This window comes from Cyclopterus lumpus, chromosome 12 (assembly GCF_009769545.1).
Source record: "Cyclopterus lumpus isolate fCycLum1 chromosome 12, fCycLum1.pri, whole genome shotgun sequence".
Taxonomy (NCBI): Eukaryota; Metazoa; Chordata; class Actinopteri; order Perciformes; family Cyclopteridae; genus Cyclopterus; species Cyclopterus lumpus.
The window spans coordinates 12,384,926-12,407,461 of record NC_046977.1 but is presented as its reverse complement, the minus strand read 5'-3'; the positions used below and the strand labels follow the sequence as shown (position 1 = coordinate 12,407,461).

The 22,536-nt window shown below is 40.8% G+C and overlaps 1 protein-coding gene across 1 annotated transcript in view; it reads right to left on the bottom strand.

Moving 5' to 3' along the window:
* The window catches only part of trabd2a (TraB domain containing 2A), a 50,557-nt gene that overhangs the window by 11,606 nt on the left and 16,415 nt on the right, over positions 1-22,536 (bottom strand). The window contains exons 3-4 of the mRNA XM_034546998.1: positions 16,131-16,277; positions 15,446-15,620 (exon numbers count right to left, since the gene is read on the bottom strand). Coding sequence (XP_034402889.1) covers positions 15,446-15,620; positions 16,131-16,277 — 322 coding nt within the window. The remainder of the gene's footprint in view (positions 1-15,445; positions 15,621-16,130; positions 16,278-22,536) is intronic.

Below are 22,536 nucleotides of genomic sequence, written 5' to 3'. Positions count from 1 at the left end.
TTTTCCATGCACATCGATATTTACATTACAACTTGTAACCAGGGCCCAAGCAGCAGTTCTCATAACATTACAGCATGTTGGATAAACAAACGCTACAGGCCATTATAGCCCGCATAGCCATAGCTAGCATGTTCCCTGCTAGCGTGCTGGCCTCATCAGCCTATTATCACGACTACTAAGACCTGAATAAAGATGACAGTGAAGGTGTCTGGTACTTTCTTTAGTCAATAGTATGCTGTGTTTTAGTTGCCAATGGCATAAAGCCACACACTTTTGGCTTGAATATGCCTTGCCACTGGCCAATTTTTAAGGCTTTCTATTCTTGTGTAGATATTTGACACTGCAGTGGTTTTAGGAACATAACTTACACAGGCAGGAAGAGAGATGTTAAAAAATAGTGAGTTAAGCTACTCAAACTATTATCAACTCTAAATAATAGACTGACGTTTAGGATTTGACATTTCTAGGACATTGGATGTACTAACCAGCCAAAGATTTTACTGGAAAATCTGTGTATGGCTCAGCAAGTTGCTAACAGTCAAGTAAAGGCTCAGGGTCTTTAACAGTCAAGGAGACGAAGCCATCCATAAAAGTGAAAGGCATGTCAAAGGCAAGTAACAGAAAAATTATTGGTTATCCACTGGCATAAAGATCCCACAGCCAACATCCTTCTTTACAAACTAGGCCAGAACTATATTAACGGTCATATCAAATGTCTGGAAAAAACAGGCTTTGCTTAGAAAGCACTTCTTCTTATCCCTGCTCATCATCATCATCAATCATACTGTTTTATGTCTTTGATGGACAGTCTGTTCCCCTGTATTAAATCTCAACCTCATCTATTAGCAGTCAAGTGCAAGTTTTAGACAACAATAAATGTGACAATATGATGAAATACTGTCAAGCTGGTTGAGAGTAATTATGAGGTATAGCATTATAATGTAATATATCAGTCTTTACTTCATCATTCTTGAATCATTTGTGGTAAAATACATTCAATTGTTGGTAGCGTTCAGTTGAACACACTCTTGGCAGCACTAGAGTAAACGTCATGGGATCACCAAATGCCTTTGGATTCATCCTATTGGGACCATGAACGTACACAATTGCAATCCATGAAATAGTTGTTTCAATGTTTCAGTATGGGCGTGGGACAGTATGGAAACGGTGAATCCCTCGACCAACCAGCATTGGCATCCAGAGAGCCACTTTGCTAAAATGTTAGATGGCGACAGGAATACAAGAATCCAGCAGAGAAGCACTAAGTGCTTTATGTTAACATATCTTAACCACAATTCAATTACTGGATAGCAGCAGTTAATGTTGTTTTTTCAATCTTTGATAATTGATGTAACATAGCCAACTTGTGGTGTTGAGACCTAAGAGCCTCTTAATGTTAATATAATATTCATCCTAGCAGGCACCAAGATTCTTTACCACTGGATGGGCCCTGGAAAAATAGTTTTAAAAATGATTATTTTCGCCTGGAATCCATTTAAGATGATGTTGCATGCAACTATAAGTTGTCATTTTGTTCAAAACTCTGCAGGATGAGGATATGCTTAATATAATAGCATAGGAGAGAAATTCGGTAGCCAAAACCAAGGTATGTTGGTAAAAAAATTTAAAAAACATAGATTGATGAAGAAAGAGTGAAGTCCAGTTTTAGGTTGAAACTACTGACTGGGCCAAAATAAACCTCCACATGTTGTTTTAGTGCTTCTGCTGCTCAGCCGTTAATGACCTACTGTATGGGCCTTGTTTCTGAGCATGATGTCATAATTTCCTCTTGTCCAATGAAAATTTTAAATCTACATTTTTTTAGCACACCTTCAGACAATACACTACGGCCATCTGCATGTGTAAGGGGAGCTACAGTTCTAACATGGCTAAATAACGCATCTATCTATAGTTGTTAACATTCAGTTCTGGATGATTTTGGTTATTTTTGATGACTTTCTGTGCATTCATATTTATATTTTGTCATACATCTTTTAAAATGCCTTTACCTCACATGCATGGTATATTTCTTTTCAGCACAAACTCAATCATATTTTAATGGTATTTATTCAAATTTGTTCTGGCATATCAATCTTTATTTTTGATACTGGAAGTGTCATTGATACTATAAAAAAAAAAATGTGATTCAGTATAATTTAGGATTTGTACTTTGTGTAAAATATATATATGAACACTAATAATGGATAATAAGTCTAATATATACAAAATATTACAATCTATTATGACTTCATGAGTGGAAGATACTAGTGGTATGAGAAAGCTGTGATGAAACACAGCAGTGATATGGTTGTATGAATTTGAAAGACCTAAAACTGGAAGCAAAGGGCACAAATACAGGTCTGTTTAATGAAATAAGCCTTTCTGAATGCAAACATCTCAACCACCACCAAAACATTTCTCTTTCAATTTCCCTCAGCCATAGTGAGACGCACAGCTCAGAAAAAGGCTGAATTCAATGGGTCAGTGCTTTATTGTCAAATTGATATGATCTCTATTTCATAAACAGACACAGAGCTGGAGGGAAGAAGAAAAACAAGGCGATGCAAAAACAACCTCGGGACAAAAAAGACAAAAATAAACAGTGCAAGTAAGACAGAAGCAGAGACGAGGAGAATAAGCGCTGATGTCAATTGCTCAATTTAACATAGAAAGAAGAACAGGAATCGAGACAAAGGGAAAAGTCATCCAAAACAACACAGGAATGTTGAGTCGTCAGATGCCAGACTGCGATGGCTGAGGATAAGAGCATCCTGTAAGGCCTTCGGTTTCGGGCTTAAACACCTCTCTATCGAGGCTGTGTAGACTGTATCTTGACACAGTGCCCATGTAAAGTCTGCTATACAAAACAGGGGTGAAGCCGGGGCTATTTGAAGTGATACCTTAGTTTGGCATGCAGGTTTTCCAACCATTTCCAAAGCAAAACCATGGAGACTGGGTCTAGAAAAGGTCTTGAATGAAACTCTTTGAAGAGATGCATAAAAAAGTTGTTCTTAAATGAGCCAGATCTTCTCAATTCTAAAAGTCCTAAATCATAAAAACGTTAAACATAGAGTAGGTGTTACTGTAGCAGAGAAAATGTGCTTTCTTCACCTCCACCTCATCTGTAATGTTCACATATACGGACACCTTATATGTTGTATCTGGGTATTATCTCAAAGTAGAATCATCTCAAAGTTTCCCTACCGCAGACACATGTTGATGAGTGATGTTCGGTTAAAATGCATCGAAGTGAAATGTATTATGGGTAGTATTTGGGGGAGTTGCCCAGAATGGTGGGAGAGGTCGTTTGTTTAGCTTACTAAGAAATCTTCATGAGTAGAATTGCAAACAAAATGTATAATTTGCCTGCAGCTTTATGTTAAATTGTGGAAATTAAAAAGATGGATCATTACACATCCCAACATTTGAGTCATGTTGTCTTTTCTTTTACATGAATTATGTTTTGCCGTGTTTATCGTCGGGGTAAAAACGGCTAAATAGTTCCCTTGAGATCGTGCTGAGCAACTTTGAATTTATGCTGAAAATAAATGAGAAACAGAGCACATAAGAGGCCTGTGGTGTGAGGTTGTTTTTTAAATAAACTCACATTCAACATTTGTGGTGGCACACAGCACTCTGGAGCCGTGTTAGGGATTACATCTGTCAGACTGCAATAGTCTCTACACTCTCCTCAGTTTGGCTCTTTATGCCAATAAATTATGGCGCTTGAGCACACACCAGCTTATTCCCTGTGGTCATATGAAACTGTGATCAAAGTTAGAAAATTCCGTAAAAGTGAGCAGTTTTTAACAAAGTCCACCAGAGCACTGCTAGTTCTGAATGTCGCTGCCACTGATTGTCTCCTTTTTATCTAGAAATACTGTCTACAATAAAAGCGAGTGAAAGGAGATTTTCAAAGCAGTTTAAGAGGGGCGGGGTGGGGGTGTGTGTGGAGGGGGGGGGGGCTACCTGGCCTCAGGTTGGCTGAGTTTTTTATGTCGACTCTAAAGTGCCATATAAAAGAAACATTGTTTGTGTGTAAAATCTCTATTTGCATAGTAACTGTAGGTGTACAATGGATGTGGTGATGTAAAAAGAACAATATGACACTGACATTGCCTAGAGTAGTTATATACAGTTTTATGAAAGTAAAACTCTTCAAAATTGTACTTAAGTATACAGTACTTATGTAAATCTCCTTTACACTACTGATAGAATCCAATTCAGGAAAATACCTTTGAGTGTTTGAATTATCTTCTAATTGAGTACATTTTCTCAGGTGCAAGTAAAAGCTTGGTAGATAAACTTTTGCTATTAATAAAATATCCAGGACATTTTTTCTTCTTCAGTTTGCCATTACCACGCATAAATCTACATTTGGAAGATAACATGTGTATGGTTCTGGTAGATATGCTTAACCATTGGCCCTCCTCCCTGACGGTTTAAAAGATGAATCTGGGGCGAGGGCGAGACAGAATTACAAAATGTAATTTATTTTTCTGATTATGTTTTCTAATCTTTGCTTTTTTCTCATGCATTACTGTATAATTGTTCATCGTTATGCTCAAATAAAAATGATCTCAGTCTTTGGTTGAAATGGCCCCCACACATAGATGTAGTGTAATGCAATTTGTGATAAGGTCCTGCAAGCGAGGTTGCAAGCCCAAAAGAAAGCTCTGAACCCCTGTGATCCACCTTACTGACGGAATGAGGCTTCACACACTGCAGAGCTGAAGGGTGGAGTGTGGGTTCAAAAGGACGAGATTGGCATCAGTAAAACCATTTGTCTAAAACAGCACCAACAAGTTTTAAATTAATCCAAAGTGAACTTATGTTAGGAAATTGAGAATGGTTTCCACCAAGCAACACAACCCGCTGTGTGTTGTATTTAAATCAATTGCATACTGTTCTGCACTGGAGGTTTGATCACAATCTTTCAGCTCGTTCAACCAGCAGGACTTCTGAGACAGAACAGTGTTTCTTTTCCCCAAACGTGTTTTTGCTCGTCCGAACCTTCCGAAATGTATTCATTCGGTTTGCATATTGCAGCCTCCACTCAAAACACATGATCCTGGCCAGCCTCGCGTCCTGCTGCGAGTCTCTGCTCAGCCTTTCATTTCTCCCAGTACAGAAAGAGGATACCAATGGGGAGTCGAATGCGGGGTCACTTTTTAAAAAAGCATTCCACGTTGTAGTTTTTCTCTGATGTTTCTCTCACAGAGCTTCTATCTAAAACACGTGGCCTGGGGGACAATTTTGTGCCCAGTTGATTTGAGCAATCTGCCAGAGATCTTGTAGATGTCAAATGAGGCCTGCAGATCATCTGTGATCGAGGTCTAGATTATAACTAGGAGCAGATTCAAGGAATGAAGGCTCTGTTTTTGGCTGTGTTATCTTAACCGGTCTTTTTTCCCTTCTTTTTATCTTCCATTTAGTTACTACGACAGAAAGATTTGTCTCTCTTTGTCAATTAGCAAACCTCCATTCATCCCATTTCCTCCTTAATCATTCTATCCTCTATCCCCAGTTAACTAGCTCTAAATAGAACAGCGAGCTTAGTTGTTCAAAAACTTTCCTGCTTCCCTGCGAATGAAACATGGCCAACTTTTAAATCGGTACCAACTACATCATCTGAAACAGCCTTAACATAAACGGAAAATCATATTTCTTTATTTACACTCTCTCATTTGCTCCAGCCCTTTAGTGTTGTAAAAATACGTTATAAAAGCTACGACAGTAATTTCAACATGAGCTAATCAAAACTGAGCCTGTTTGTGAATGCAGCTGATTATATTGCCATTTCCGCAACAGAGATTGGCATCACACAATTTCACAAAGCTTTCTTTAATTTGCGTAATACATTTTAGTACTTAAGACAAATAGAATTATAAAATCTACACTGTGAAAAATATAATAATATAATATAAATTGACTGACATTTCAGGAGTCTTATAAGATAAATAAAAGTTATATATATATATATATATATATATATATATATATATATATATATATATATATATATATATATATATATATATGTATATATATTTGAGCTCATTTTCAGGATAAAAACTCAAACCAGTGCTCTGTGGCATCAGCCGTGCAAGGCCAACCAAGTAGGCTCATTCATAGAGCCAATCAGAAAACTCCCCACTCCAATAAAACAAAAAAGGATTCCAGTAAGCGAGGGAGAGAGTGGAAGCCACAAAACACACAAGTCATGTTTTCATCTGTCTCTTCATATCTTCATCCCCTCTGGCCAGTGTGTTGCTCTCCTTTATGTTTTACCTCTAAAATGAAAAGGGACCGCTCCTGCGTAACAATTCCCACTCAGAATCATCAATAAATGCACTGCTCGCTAGTTACATATGTCATTTTCCTTACCCTTTTTATTTCATATAGAAGTGAGGCATTTGTGGTCCAAATAATATTTTAGCCCCATGGCTGGCACATTAAGAGTCAGTTCCAGGTGTATACGGAAATACTGCTGGGTTTGAATGGGGTCAGGGGTGAGGAGTTCAACTCTTTCAATAAATCAAAACAAGCTGTTGTGACAAGCTTCCCCTGCTATGACTGGGAGAGAAGTGTGGGCTGTATGAAATATGTCTTTCAAGTGCAGAGTTTGAGGCCTTTGACCCGATGAGTGCAACAAAATGTATATGTTTAGGTGCCTTTCACTCTGCAGCCTAACAGCCAGTTTTTAGAGTGGCTGACAGCTTTATCCTCCAATTTAAGAACAGACATAGATGTACCACATGATACATTGCAGATGCTCCTGACATGTTAACGTCCCACTGGTAGAATGTGTTTCATGGTTGTATGGGTTGTATTTAGGATCGTAAATATGTCAGGTAATATTTCACTTCTGAAGAGGAAGGAGATCAAAAGGAAGCTCCATACAGACGGACTAGAAGACCAGACACATGGTCAGTGAATCAGTGTTTCACATCCCATAAAAGAAACGTCATGACGACTCTCTGCGTGTTGTGAATGGATGCATCTTAAAGCAGTAAAAGGAAATATGAAGAATTGTACTGTCACTGGTAAATAAATGTAATATAAAGATATAGATCGGAATATTGATGACATATCTATTTATTGACTTGCAGGAGAGATTCCTAGGCAACGATGCATACATGGAATCCATTGTAAAACATGTTTGGTTTGCATTAGCAGTAACTTTACTTGATAAGGCCGTGGGAGGGGGCTGAGATAGAATTACTAGTTTGCATTAAAGGCATTCAACTGGCGAAACACTAAGTATTTGATCGATTATTGACTGATTTCTTTATCTCAAGGCTTATTTGGTTTTACTGTAAACCGGAACACCAGTTGCTCCTCTATCATATCTGACAAAGAAGTTGCTTCAAGGTGTGTTTTCCGCCTCCAGAATTCAAGCATCATGAGTATTCAACCCTGCATGCTGCTACCACCAGTAACCACAGGCTCCGCCAAATCAACTAGCATTGAAATGTTGAGGATTATCCAGGCGGCATACTCTGGTGAAAAACAGGGAAATACTCTTAACACAGGCGGAAATCTCCGGTTCTGAACAGTGAAAGAAATTCTGAAGTGTCTTAAAACTTACATTCTCTCTACCGGCCAGCAGGGAGAGACTCCTCTGGTTGCAAAAACAAGTCTGATTGAATAGAAGTCTATGAGTAAATGACCCTTCTTCTCACCTGATTTATCACCTCAGTAAACATGGTACACGTGAGTTTCTCAATCGATAGTTTCAAGTTTTCTTCAATACAACATGATGTTCATTATAAAAAAGATGGTCCCATTTATAGTAAAAATAGACCATAAAGCGGAGTTTGCTTTAAGGCGGACTTACTATGATTGACAGGTCACTGCCGCTACCAGAGCCATATACGGCATCTCTGCATCACTCCTCCGCAGTCCAAATATGGTCACTTCCGTTCACTGGTTGCAAAAGGCCAAGATGGCGGTAGCCGTAATCCAAGATGGCGACGGACAAATAGCCGAACTTGAGGATTCAAAACTGCAGTTCACAAACCAATGGGTGGCGTCACAATGACTCTGTCCACCTCTTATATACAGTCTATCGACTGCTTTCCTAAGAAATATTGGCAGGTGCATTGAGTGTTAAGGTCCTCTATTCGGAGGGTAAGGAACTCTCCGACCTTGTTGTCTACTTAATTCGCTGCCATTCTTGGTTTCAGTAGGTTTGCTGCTAATTGACGTTTTTTTTTTTATCTCCCAGGAGCACAAAATAACATGTAGTCAAAAGGCAAACCTCTGTGTGAAAGGGGCGACTGTCTGTGAGTATGCGCTTAGCGTATCTCGAGTAACGGTCATCTGATCTACTTCACGCTTGGTATTGCTGGGGACCCACAGGAGGTCCCGAATTTAGTACAATTTGGACACGCAACATATTCAATATCGATACACATTGGCTAAACGAGTGAACAAGGAGGTGCAGTGTTAAGTGCAAGCTCTTGAGGAATACGGGACATTTTTATAAGCCGACACTCCTGAGATCTTTTTCACCCAAATCAAGCATATAATTTAGCATTGATAGGAGATGCAAAACAAACAAATAAATACTGTGTGTTGTTTGTCATTGCATTACAAAATCACCCAATTGATTTTTTTTTTTTTCAAATTTGCAGGATAATATTTGTCAGTGCCTTTAAAAATGTTCAGTGATTGATGTTTGGCTGTGAGGATGTTTGTCTATATGCCAGTCAAATAAATAGTTCTACAAAATGTAATATTTAAAAAAAAACTGACAAAAAGTTACAGCATGAAGGTGTCGTGCTAATTTAAATCCAGGACTTAATCCAGGTTTGGCCCGGACATTTCGCCCCTGGCTGCTCCCTTCCCTACCAAGTGTGTGGTAGGTCTGGTCTGGATTTTAATGGTGCTGTATGACATGTGTGTATTCATGTCAGCGACTGCCCCAAACAGTTGTAAACTGGCTGTTTATGAGGGTGAGGTGCTGTGAAAAAAGCACCACGTTTCTGACGTTCACACCATCTGGGGAAGAAAAAAAGCAACAGAGGGCAGCGACCGCAGTGATGTAGTTCTCAGTGTGAAAACAGACTGGAGGGATTTTGGCCAGTTATGTGTAAGATTTGGCCTGGGAATAGGAATGTCCATTCAATCAGCTATAAATCTGAGCACAGGGGTAGTTAAAGCATGGTCTATATTAAAAAATGCATTTGATAGACATCTATTTAATGTTTTAAAAAATTCCCTATATCCTCTTACGACGCTTGTTAAATGAATTTAAATAATCTAATTCCAAGACTGTATAATGTACGGTATATTCTGCACCAGTTTTTTTTAAGATTTAAGATGTTTATACTGAGGGCTGTGCTCCATACGTTTATGAGAGCTGTGCTGCATATGTTTTATGGCTGCATCATCCAGTCCAATGAAAATATTCTAGATGTCTTGTGCATCATTTTAGAAGAAATTCCAACATAAAAGACATATGTGTGATCTTAAGAACCTTCTTGTTTAAAAAGGTCTGTGGGTTTGAACAGTTTGGCTGCACTGCGTCCCACCAGGGCGTACAGAACACCAGTGATGACAGCATGATTAAAATGTTAAAAACTGCTCTTTTTTCTCATTATATAATATTATTTGCATATTACATATAGGATCAGATGCTCAAGGTGACTGTGCACCAGAAAGCACACAAAATACCACCTTTAACAAGTTATGTCATTGTCCTTTTTGTTTACTATTATACCTATAAATGTATATTTGGTCCAGTCAGTACACGGTGCTGACTCTTAAACTGCAGTCGGGTATTAAGTGACTATTTCCCCTCTCCAGTACCGACAGCTACCCACACACTGACAAGTCAAGGTGCTCTGTGTGAGTTATGATTTCATGTCAACATCTGTCATGAGCCGCAGCTCCATTTATTACTGTCTACCCACCACACTAAACAGCTCACTAACCGAGGGGTATTCACTTTAGCGTGGCCCTAACAACCTAAAAGCAAAAGATCCAAAAGGTGAACCGTAATTGTCTGTGAAAAGAGTCAAACATGTCAAAGTACAGTAACCGCCAGAGCCTGTCAACCACACTGGCAATTACGCCACCGCAAATATTTAAATTTGTGGTTTGAGGGGAATCATGATGTGCTAAGCAGCTTGGGGTTGAGTAACATTGATGCATTCAAGTTCACACTGAAGGGTGGGGAAAAGCAAGAATTAGTAAGAGCCGACAGAATTGAAGCCCTCAGCCATCAGCGATATGTAAACACGTCGTTTTATTAAACTCAGGGTATGGCCGAGATTATAAAGGGAACGTGGGTTGAGATTGTATACATGGATTGGGTTACTGTACCTATAGAGCACAGCAATAACCGCTTCCATATGCCTGTCTGAACATATGGCGCTTTTTAAACATCATCATTTATGTTGAGTGATGGCCGTGGTATTTCAGACAAACAGACGGGGTGGGGAAAGGACAAATTTCCAGGAGGTATTTACTTAAAATACAGTAAAGTATAGCGAGGCATGACAATACCCTCCAGTCAGAGCAGGGTAAGAGTGGGCAGCGGTTTGGTTACACGTCGGAAAACTGGAAGAAAACTTAATTTCTTCCCCTATGGATACAACCAGAGCGCTTTACTTTAAGTTACTCCTCCAAAAATACTGCAGGCCAGCTGACATTCAAAACGCTCCTCGACAGAGTGCAAGAACTGGCAAGTCTCATCTGACAAAAATACGACTTAAGCCAGCAGGCAGGTTTGGTTGCTGAACAAAAACGAGCAGCACCGAAAGCTTGCCAAAATTCCAAAACTGCTGTCAGAGCCTTTTTGTTCAATGATTGTTGCATGTGGATGTCAGTAAAGGTCGAGCCAACAGTTCTGTTACCCTACTGACACCTTTTTAGTTGAATCTAGCACAGAGGTTGAAGGCTATCCAGGGAAAACTGGGATAAAGAACGTTGTGTTGCATGCTATGTTTCTTATTCCATAAATCTCGCAACGCCCACATAATAGTAAATAAACTTCTGGGTGGTCATTGTGGGCGTGCGCTACATAAACACAACACTGTTGCCAGCAGCTCTTATCATCTGGCTCACTTTCTCTTTGTTCTTGTCTCACGGCTCTTTGAAATGAAGCTCAAAATGCAGTCTACAGAAATGTGTGCGATGCAGACGGATTTTAAAAACACTAAACACACAAAAAAAATAAAGTGAGTACACGGTGGGGGACGAAGAAAGGCAGCAAGTGTGCAGCGAGAGAGACGAGCGAGACATAAAGATGTGTGTGTTCCGCTGGTGATGACCAGTGACCACTTGTGTTTGTTTGGCTTGAGCCTCTCTGACCACCACTCTGACCAGACCGCTGCGAAAACATCGTTCCTCCAACAGCGAGAGCTGGGAGGCAAAGTCACAGGCCTCATTCTGGTGAGTCTGGATACAACCAAATAATCTGTGTCTTAGAAGTGATATGAAGTCATGTATGGGAGGCCTGACTACGAGTTTTACGATTTTTTTGCTGACCAGTTGAATACTTCATTTTAATTGGACAATCTCTCAAAATAGTTTCTCACAAACTTTTTTACCTCTTTTATTGTGTTATTTCTCATCCAGTGTGGTTTGGCGTGTACGTGGTTCCAGACAAAAGTAAATCGCACCGAGGGCGTTCAGGCTAAGCCCTGAATTTCTTGGTAACAATTATCATAAGATGCTATATACTATATTATAGATGTAGATGTCTAATTGATTTTGTCTTGAGACTTGGTCCACAAAGTACACTAAGAAACAAGACAGTGGGATAATGAGTGCATGGCAGTGTGTGTGTGTGTGTGTATTGCGTGTGATGCTGTAAGCACATGAGAAATCATTTAGGGTTAGAAATTGTTAGCTCTGGTTTGGCAGTGTGCGGCAGTCGACCATTAATGCTTTCTCCATAAACATTTTCCACAAAACTAAAAAAATAAATCACTAAATATTTCTTCCCCCTTAGACACAGACAAAAAACATTTATTTGTTTCACTGTTGTTATACTTTACATGATCATATTTGTTGTGGAGTTCTTTCAATTAAGATTGTATAACATTTGTCCTTCATATGGCCAAGTAGTTATTCAACTACAGGTGAAGGTTGATGATCTACAAGAGGAGCTTTGTGTTTTACAGCAGCAATAATGGACAGCTAAAAGATGATTTTTTTTTTGTTTAGGATGATTATTGATCCACGTTCATCATCACTTTAATATGATGGTATTTTTGGACAACTGTGCTTCCCTTATCAGATTAAAAGTTGTTGCAGTGTACTTTTTATCAATTCTGACAAACAAACATGAGTGAGGCTTCCACAAACACTAAATCTTCGGCGAAGCGTAATCTGCATCCAGCCAGCCAAGTTGAGAGGGAATAAATGATGGTGGACAAACAGTTTTGTTAACTTGTTGTGGCAATAAAGCTTATGGGGAAAAATGGAAACCCTCAACAATGTTCCACATAGGTCAGTCAGGAATGTGCAGGCCGACCTCTGCATGCTAATGGGATCATTACTCTGGGAGAGAAGTATGATAAATATGTGGCTTTTTCGTCTGAATACGATTTAGTTTGAAGTCTGAATGAAGTTCCTAGAAATCATAATTTAACTGAAGCTTGCAGCATTAGAATTTGAGGTTCTTTCCACGTTTCTGGTCACTGCAACACCTCAGACTGACACTTTAGAAAATCATTATCAGAAATGCTCAATAATCACATCCTGAATCTGTCAAGACGTCCATTTGTAAAGATTCAGAGACGGGAGATGGTCACTGATAAGACTGCCCTCACACATGACTGTAACAGAGGGTTGAGTACGCCGACATAATGGGCTCCTTTGTTGTGTGTGTGTATGTGTGTGTGTGTGTCCTCTGACCCCCTCCAGGGATAATTAGGGACACATTTTTCTCCAATCTGTCTTGGGGGCTGGTGAATTTGTGTGTGTGCGTGTGTGTGTGTGTATGTGTGTACATTTTTGTGTGTGTGTTCATGCATATGCACATGTGCGTGCATCCTAATCCCGTTCCTTGAACATGCCGACCCAACCTGCCCTCCGTATGTCTAAGACTAGTGCTTCTGGGCTGATTGCCCGTATCACTTTCACTCACCGGCTCACACACACAGTCAAACATGCACACACATACAGACACACACACACACATAAGTACACACAGAGGCACACACCTTTTTAGACCAAGCCCTTGTAAAGGCACCTCCTCTGGGACGCGTCGTGAAATGTATTCCTTGTTAGGGTTTGAGTGTGTATGTGTGAGTGTGTGTCTGCTTTTCCTCAGCTGTTTCCTGTCAGCTCAGAGACCAACAGACTGTGAAGGCCTCTCTCTCTCTCTCTCTCTCTCTCTCTCTGCTCCAACTTTGCAGCTTCTCTGCTTCTGACTGACCGAAGAAACTTTGGTGGAGGATGTTTCTGGCGATGTCATCACAAGTAAACTAAAATGTGATCCCCTCTCCTCCATACATATCCTATAATAAGCTTCGCAAATCTAATTTGTGGCGAGCAGATTCTTTCCAATGTGTATGTGCCCTTCACTGTAAACATATTTTAGAGTTTCAATGATACATTGACTAAAAGTCCATATTGTGCCATCAATGAGTATGTTGAATGGACATTATAATTTAAGCTTTAGGCTGTAGTACATTTTTATTAAATTATAATGTAGACACAATTATTTCTTTACATCTGATTAGAGATTCATGATGAATAGTTACATTTATCCTGGATCTGTTTAATGTTCTCTTTTTTTGGTACATTGTATAATGTGAAGAAATTAGTTTATTCGTTAATTATTAAAAATGTTAATTGAAAGTGTGATAATTAAAGTTCGATTGGAATGGATTTATGAACACTTGCCTTGAGTGAAATTTATATTACAAATTTATATTACAAAATTATGAATAAATCAATAAATGAAAAATATTTAGAACTGTAATGATTAGTCAACTAGTCAAGCAATAATTGATTAATTGTAAGAAAAGTGCTAAGTTTAGTTATTTCTGTGATAACTTAATAGCTAGACTTAAGATATGTTGTTCAAATAAAACAAGCAATTTGAATACATCCCCTTGGCTTGCAGGAATTTTCAGATAGACCAAAGGATTTATCGAATAATTGAGACAATAATCATTGTAATAATTGTTTCTTGCATCGGAATCTTGCTGAAATGCTTATTTCTTGGTGCTGAAACGCTGCTAGAAACCTGGCCACAATAATGAACACTACGTTTTCAATGACCCTGTAATTTACCTGCAGATGTCATTTGCACTTATGTACTGTATATATATTTAGGTTTGTGGCCTTTGTCTTCTTTCTTCTGCTATTCAGTGCATAATTCATTTGAACTGCTGCACTTAAAGACGTGCTCTACCTTTTGGTTTGCATGTGTGCTTGAAAGATGTGATCTTTTTGACGTGAGATATAAAGCGTTATCTTTTGTGGGTTAAATGTTTGGCATGACATAAAAACTATCTGTCTGCTTTAGATATAAATTGTGAAACCAAGAAACACAATGGTACACACAGACACACACACACACACACACACAAAGAGGCATCCGTGCTTAAATAGACAACTTTGTGGAATCGTCTTTGCTGTTATCTGGTCCCTTTATACTCCCTTTAAGTCAAGTCTCTTATCAGGCTCTTGTGAGGTTGCTGCAAAGTTATAGAGGAATTCAAAGAATTGAACTGACATGTCTAAAACTGTGTGAAAGGACTCAAACAGGCCAGATGTTTCTGGTCAGTCTTGAACTGATAAAAGGATGTTTTATTGAGCTTCTGCCCAACACAACAATGTTTCATTTGGACCCTCAGCTGATGAAGCTGTAGATCAATGGTTTCATCTGGTCTAAGCCGCTGATCAATTGCTGAGCTGCTTTTCAATAGAGTCAACAAACAGTGAGAAGGAGAAGAGGAAAATGTGTATTTGTCCTGGGAAACATTGTGAAAGACAAAACATTGTGTTTGTCACATGCAATACAGAAAAGAAGGATTGTGAAAATATATATATATAAGTACAATTCAATACTATATTTCTTTTTCTGAAAGGAGCCTTTGCAAATCAGAGAGAGAAAGTTAATCAGCGAGTTCCACCTCTCTAACTAACCTCTCAACTGGGATTCCTGTCCCCTTTTTCTTGTTTTCTCTTTGTCTACATGAGTTTGTTAAGCTGCTCAGTTTGTTAAGCTGTCCTTTGCAGAAGTGCTCTCCGAACAAAAAGAAGAATTTAAGTCATTTTGTTGGGGAGATAAAAGTAATCTCATTGAGTGCTTTGATGAACGGAGACTAAATAAAGACCTAAGATACCTTCTTTTGGTCTGACATTTTAGCCTGAAACACCGGCATCTGTGGAGATAGTCAATAAATACCGATGACATATTACACTTTGTTTCTATACCCCGTGTCATTGTTTCTAGTATATCGTTAGCACCAACCTGCTCCAAATGCGAAAAAGAAGCTCTTGTCAGGGTGTTCCTCTAGCAGTGCCTTGACCCTCTTCCCCATCCTCTCATTCCTCTTGTAGATGAGTTCCCGTCGAAAGTAGCTGTCTATTTCCTGGGCGGTCACCTGCTCGCTGGGTGGCAGTGTCACATTATTGAAGTTAGGGACCTAGAGGGTGCAAGGGTGATGGTTCAGTCAAGCCACCGAGGTGGAAAGGAGATTTCTTTCTTTTTTTTTGTCCTTCCCAGCACTTTCATTCAATTATCACAAAGTAAAAGGAATTCTAAAAACACATTAAAATGTGTATCTGAAGTGACGAAGGTGAACTGGGATTGTTAGGAGGAAGAATAGCAAACACAAAAGAGAGAAAGACATGGCAAGGATAATGGAAGGAAGAACAGAAGAAGAAGTAAATTGGCGATGGTATATAGAGGCTGGTAGAAGGGATGGTGTAGGAGGAGATGTGGGGGGTGAAAGTTCGGTCAGAGGGTTAGGGGTGAAGGTAAAAGGTTAAGGGTCATGTCACTGGGACACTCCAAAAGGTCAAGGGGTCAAAATTACTCTTAGCTTATTAACTAAATTGAAAGTAGTTAAAGTCCACTGCTACATAAGATAAGCTGACGTAATGTAAGGTAAGTTAAGGTGAGATACGGTGAGATAAGATAAAATGAGACTGACCTGTGAAGTGTCTTGATTGAAGATGATGGAGTTGAGATCTCCACAGTTGTAGTGTCTGATGAGGTCTTCGGTGGTGTACGGGACCTGTAGGCTTCCTGCCCGTAAAGACTCCTGCTGTAATAACGTCTGGTTCAGGGCAAAGATCACCTAGGAGACAACGGCAATTAGTTATTGATCAATGTATTTGTGTTACGCTGATTGAACCTCTGAAGGCTCTCTGGCCTCATAGTTCTCTAAAACTCATAAAATTATAAATATGTTCACTTAAATATAAAAAAAAAAATCGGCCTAGATGGACACTGATAATATTAACTTACAACAAAAAGATAGAAATAGGTTTCCAAGAAGAAGGAAGATTTTGTTCATCTGTCACCGTCGATCGCAGACGCAAACCCATCCAAACAAGAGCAACAGCCAGCGGCACTGTATTAATCATCTGAAATATATGTTCAACATGTCCTCATAAGCCGTTGAATAGTTATTGAGATATTTCAGTCTGGGCCAAAGTGGTGGGCCTGGAGCCACGCAGCTAGCATGGACACAATTCACACATGCATCTCACCCATATCTTTTTGTGAAGCATTCTTGAGTGTCAGAAACCTCGATGGGATCCACAAACCCAAATAGGCCGTTGACTGAGTACAACACTTAGATCTACTGAACTATTAGGAGACAGTTTGAGTTTCCCTCAACCCCTCTGCGCTGCAGAGACTCAGCTATTGTGTGAGCGTGAAATCGCCCAGTGTTTGGTGAGAGGGCCCTGGTGAGCCGGCCGCCTATGATCAGTACCGCGAGGACACACATATGCATAAATGCACACAAATACACATGAACACATACACACTCTGAAGGTCCTATGGTCTCCACATAGAAGACTGAGACGGACGCACAAAAGAAACCACCGCCACTCACCTCAGCACGTACTCTCCCTCTGATCTCCCCGCCATACACACACACACATGCACACAAACACACGCACACCTTTCACCCTGCAATCCATTGATCTCGAGCCCCAGAAAAGAGGAAAGTTTGTATGGCTTATTTGTTTCTGAATGGGAGCAATCAGTCAGAGTGAAGATGTGTTTTGTAAATGTGTCTACAGTACGTCTGCATGTTTTTACAATTCAGTGTGCATGTGTGTACGTATTTGTCTGTGTGCGTGCACTCTGAGATCTTTGTCAAATGAATTCTGTATTGATATGCATACCCGTACGCCAACCAGACCTACCCAAGCGGCAGGTTTTTTTTGTGTGTTCATGTTCTGCTTTCTAAGGTGCACTTTTCTCTGTCGGCTGGCCCATTGTGGGAGCCTCGGTGTAGCAGAGGAGAGGAGGAGATGAGGGCAGCCTGGAGCAGATGCCTTCTTGTCAGGGGACAAAGAACCCCTCCGTCACCCTCTCCTCTCGTCTCCCCTGCGCTCCCTCCAGCTTTCATCGGCCGCGCATCAAAGTAGCGCTCTGCATATGAAAAGGGCCCCGTCTTTATGCCACGCAAATTAGCCTATCGCGCCCCTCCCCGACTCATTTCACAAAACCACCCTCACATCTGTGCCACGTCCGTGAAGGAAGGCCCTCATCTGCAAGGTCTCCCCTTTTTCTCAGCTCTCTCCTCTCCTCTTTCTCCGCTCGCCGTGCCTTTTCAGCCCCTTAAATTATGGCTGTTGAGGGAGGAGGAGGAGGAGGGAGAGGAGGGGGAGTGTGTGTGTGTGTGTGTGTGTGGGGGGGGGGGGGGAATCAGTCATAGCCAGTTACAAAGAAAGAAAGTTTTTTTTTTTTTTTTTTTAAAGTGGGAGGTTACGGGATGGAAAGAGATAGACAGGAAGAAAACATAAGCGATAAAGTGAGGGAGAATACAGAAAACAGGAGCAGAGCGAAAAGAAAGAAAGAAAACCTTAATGAATGATTTCTTTCTTTCCACTGTGATCCTCCTCTTCTGTTAGTGCACTGTGGGTCAGCGAGTGCATTTTCCCACTCGGCTCCTTTCATCAGGTCCCCCTGTTTCTTCTCCTCCCCCCCCCACCCCCCCCCACCCCCCCACCCTCTCCAGCACACACACACATACACACAGACACACAGACACACAGACACACAGACACACAGACACACCCCTTGCTGATATCAAAGCAAGCGCAGCCAATGAAAGTCAATAATTGTCCTTTGTCATGGAAATGTGCCCCCTTGTTGAGGTGGAGTGGGGTGGCTGTGTGCAACCAGAGCAAACATCATCACAGTCAGATTCCCACATGTGGAGAGTTGGAGTGTTCGGCGAGCTCGGCTGACAAAACTCTCGCTGCTCTCGCTCAGCGGCGCGCTGGCTTCGTTTGACATTTGCAAGAAAAGTAGCGAGCACGCTTTGGGGAATATCTTTGTGTGGTGGATACATTTATGTAACGGTTGATCGCCTTCCAAAAATCATTAGCCTGTTGAGAACCGGAATATCGATTCATCAACCTATCGTCAACTGTTCGCACTGCGGCCTCATATCAATGTGCCAGCGGCATCATTTGAAGTGAGATGTGTCAAACGAAACCGTTTGACGCATCTCACTTGAAATGATGCCGCCGCACGCTGAACACAAGCACCTGCACCAAACAACTGCATCAGTGATGCGGCATAGTGAGTAGCAGCGCTCTCCCTTTGTTATTTGAAAATCAGTATTTGAACATGCACCAAAAAAAAAAGTGTTTAGAAAAGTAATGATTTTCAGTTCCTTTTTCTCCTCCACTGAGGTCTCACACATGTTCACGTCATTGGGCTATAACATCAAGCCGATATCAAGAAGTCTGAACTTTTTCATTGCGACGGTAACAAATCAGAGGCGTCACACGAATGAGGCCAAGGGGGGTCGGGGGGGGGGGGGGGCGGCGTCATAAATGAGCAGAACAACGTCAATCGGGGAACTTAGTTGAGAATTCGAGGATGAAATATGAGGGGCAACATTTTTGTTGGTTTTAGTTGTAATTCAAGTTTGCTTTAAAACTGAGTACAATGTTGACGACTGCACCGCTCAAAGGCAGTGAAGATAAGGTAGCGTACGGTATTTCATTCCAACACGTTTTGTCTGTATATGAATTAGCATCGTGTATGTAAAACTGTACGTGAGGTCCTGTCACTGTATGGATCTGCCGCAATGGGAGCGGCGTATAAACACAGAGGTAAACTCCTTGTATGGTAAAGCCTCGTACTAATTGGGGTCATTCTGATTGTAAGTGCTGGCGAAAGGGGTTTGGAGAACGTTTCAGTAACTTCATTTCCAATTTCATTTCAATAAGAAACTAAAGAGAAGCATGTGTGTGCCTGCACGCACCTATCGCTCCAACTGTGAGTTTGTTCTTGTTTTTTTATGACTGCTCGTGTGCGTGAGCAGAGAAAGCATGTCTCCGGGTTGAAATGAGTTTGAAAAAGGTAGCCTGTCCACACACACACACACACACACACACACACACACACACACACACACACACACAGCACTTGCAGCCCTGGCCATCTCCCAAATATAAATGAAGACTTCCAACCGCTCCTCTGTTTCCTCCTGACTCCCTGATGTTATCAGAGTAATACAACTCTCCCTCTCTCTGTCATACATATTACACGCACACACACACACACACACAAACACATAGACGGTTAAGAGAGGGGGGGGGGGGGGGGGGGGGGGTTTGTCCATGATGTCTACCAGAAATCAGCAGAGACAGAAGAGCACAACAGCTGGACCAAAAGAGAGAAGGACAGACAGAAAGAAAGAGATACTGAGAGAAATGGACTCTCGCTGCTGATGCTATCAGTGAAATCTCAGAGGAGGAGAGCACAAAGGCAGACAGAAGCAGACAGGGATAGGGATTCTGAGTTACTTATGAGTGATGTTATCACTGAAATGTTAGTCGGAGGCCTTAAAACAAGACCTATCAGGAGCACAGCAGCTCTGCCAGGGCTTTACAAAGACTCTGAACTATAGTCCTCAGGTAGTCCCACATGTACACACCTGTTTTCTTTAACTGCAGGATTTTAGCGGCAGATTGCAGGGCTGATTGTAACAAACCGCATGCGACCCAATATATGAAGAGGCACAGGTCACAAGTTTACACCGTTGATGTGTTTCTAGTTTCCTCAAGTTTTAAAGGTCTAAAGTTGGCAAAATGCAGCCGACATCCTCTGGAAGAGGTGAGCTCAAACATTTTCCAGTCACCTTTAAAGCGGGGACAATGTGTAATTCAAAAGACATTTCTGGTGGAGTATTACCCTCACATAACTGACAGAGAAGGACTGTTTTTTTCTTTTCTTAAGATCTTCAAAAAACATATTTGGGTGGTGGAAAATATTGCTTATGGAGGACATGGGGATACAAATGTGAAAAAGAAAGGTATTTTCAAATGTATCCACGTTTCTAAAGAAATGACTGTCAAGAGTAGCTAATGGGTACTGCAGCTGCAACAAATGTTCATGGCCTCATTCAACAGGTATTCACTGAGATTCCCCATTCACACACACACACACACACACACACACACACACACACACACACACACACACACACACACACACACACACACACACAGAGACATACATCTTTCAACACTGCACAAGTGAGCTTTCCCTTTCTGGCTGAACCCCTACCATTTAAACACACACACCTGTCAGTTTGAATTATCTGTATTGTTTTTACGTCCTCTATCCTTCCTCAACTACATCTTTTCCCTCCCCAATCTCCCCCTTTTCTCTCATTTAGTCCTTCCATCTCCCCCGTAAGTACATTTTCTGTTACTTGTTTCCTCTCTGGCCTACACCTTCGCTCTCTCTCGTCCATTCATCCTCCCATCATTTCATTCCTCCCTTCCTCTCCTCTTTGATCGTGTACTTTCCCTCCCTCCCTCTCCTCATATGCCTCCTTCCATCCATCTCTCCCTCCCGTTCTCTTTTCTTTGATCCTATACATCCCCTCTATCAGCCAGGTCTTTAAAGATTTGACCCCCGCATTCCTCAGCTCACTCATGACCTTCTTGCTGCATGTGTGTGTGTGTGTGTGTGTGTGTTTGTGCATGTAAGTGTGTATACACCTGTGCAAGATTAGGGCTTTTCTCTGCGTATTTGTTTGTATGTGTGTGCGTTTAAATGCTTCATCATCGTGGATTACCGCAGCCTCTGCAGGGTTTAAGGCACACCATTGAGGATAGCTTTATTCATTCTCAAATATGAGACAAAAGAAAGGAAATATGGGGCCTTGATTCCCTAAACAGGAGAGACAGAGAGAAGATGGAGCGAAAAGACCAAAAGAGAAACGTTGATTTCATCGCCAAGCCACACAGAGAAAAATCCCCAGGCTTCCCTCCATCTTTGACAATAATGATGACCGAAAATTGTTTCCCCCTCCCCCCTTTTTTTGAAGGAAAATCCACCCTCCGGTATAATTGATATATCCTATTCCTTTTGATCTTGAACAGTTGACTCAATGAATGCTCTCTGCCGAGCCAGACAGCTGAGGTCAGTGTGCACACATTAAAGTTTATTTTTCTTCTAAATGAGCGTGAACAATGGTTTTCCCTTTGTGGGATGAATCGAAGAAGGGTTTATTCTCAAATGTATTTTCAGCTCTGCAATGGTTGCAACTAATTATTTGTTTCATTGATTACTCAATCAATAATTTTTCTGATAACTTAATTAATCTATTAATCTATAAAGCATAAAGAGAAAACAGTGTCAACCATCCCAGAGCCCAGGATGATGTTTTGTTCTGACAAATGAAACCAAAAGATAATCAATTTGTGTGTATATATATATATATATATATATATATATATATATATATATATATATGTGTGTGTGTGTGTGTGTGTGTGTGTGTGTGTGTGTTATATGTGTGTGTGTCTTATCAAATACAATAATAATATCTGCTTACAAATATTATAGTGCCTATAAATACTAAATGGGGGGAGGTCTCCTACACTTAATCCATGTAGACCATCACACTAAAGGCCAGAACACAAAACCACATGTAAATGTAGCGGTGAATACAGTTATTCTTTTTCTTTCTGTGTGTTCCCTGTTTCTCTCTCTCTTTATCTCTGTCCAAAACTCCCTGCACCTCTCTCTCTCTCTCTCTCTCTCTCTCTCTCTCTCTCTCTGTAAAAACATTGTGGGGTGCATTTACCTTGGTGCCCGGACGCAGCCAAATATTTAGGCTGTCACAAAGAATCAGCCTCAAACCAAATGGCTGCAGTTCTGTGTCTGTGTGTGTGTGTGTGTGTGTGTGTGTCTGTGTGTGTGTGTGTGTCCGTGTGTGTCTGTGTGTGTTGTGTCTGTGTGTGTGTGTACAGGGGATTGTGGTGATTGAAATGTAAACTTATCATACCCTCTACTCTATGCTGCTTCACTACACCCTAAACAAGCTGTACACGGGTCCCAACCAACAT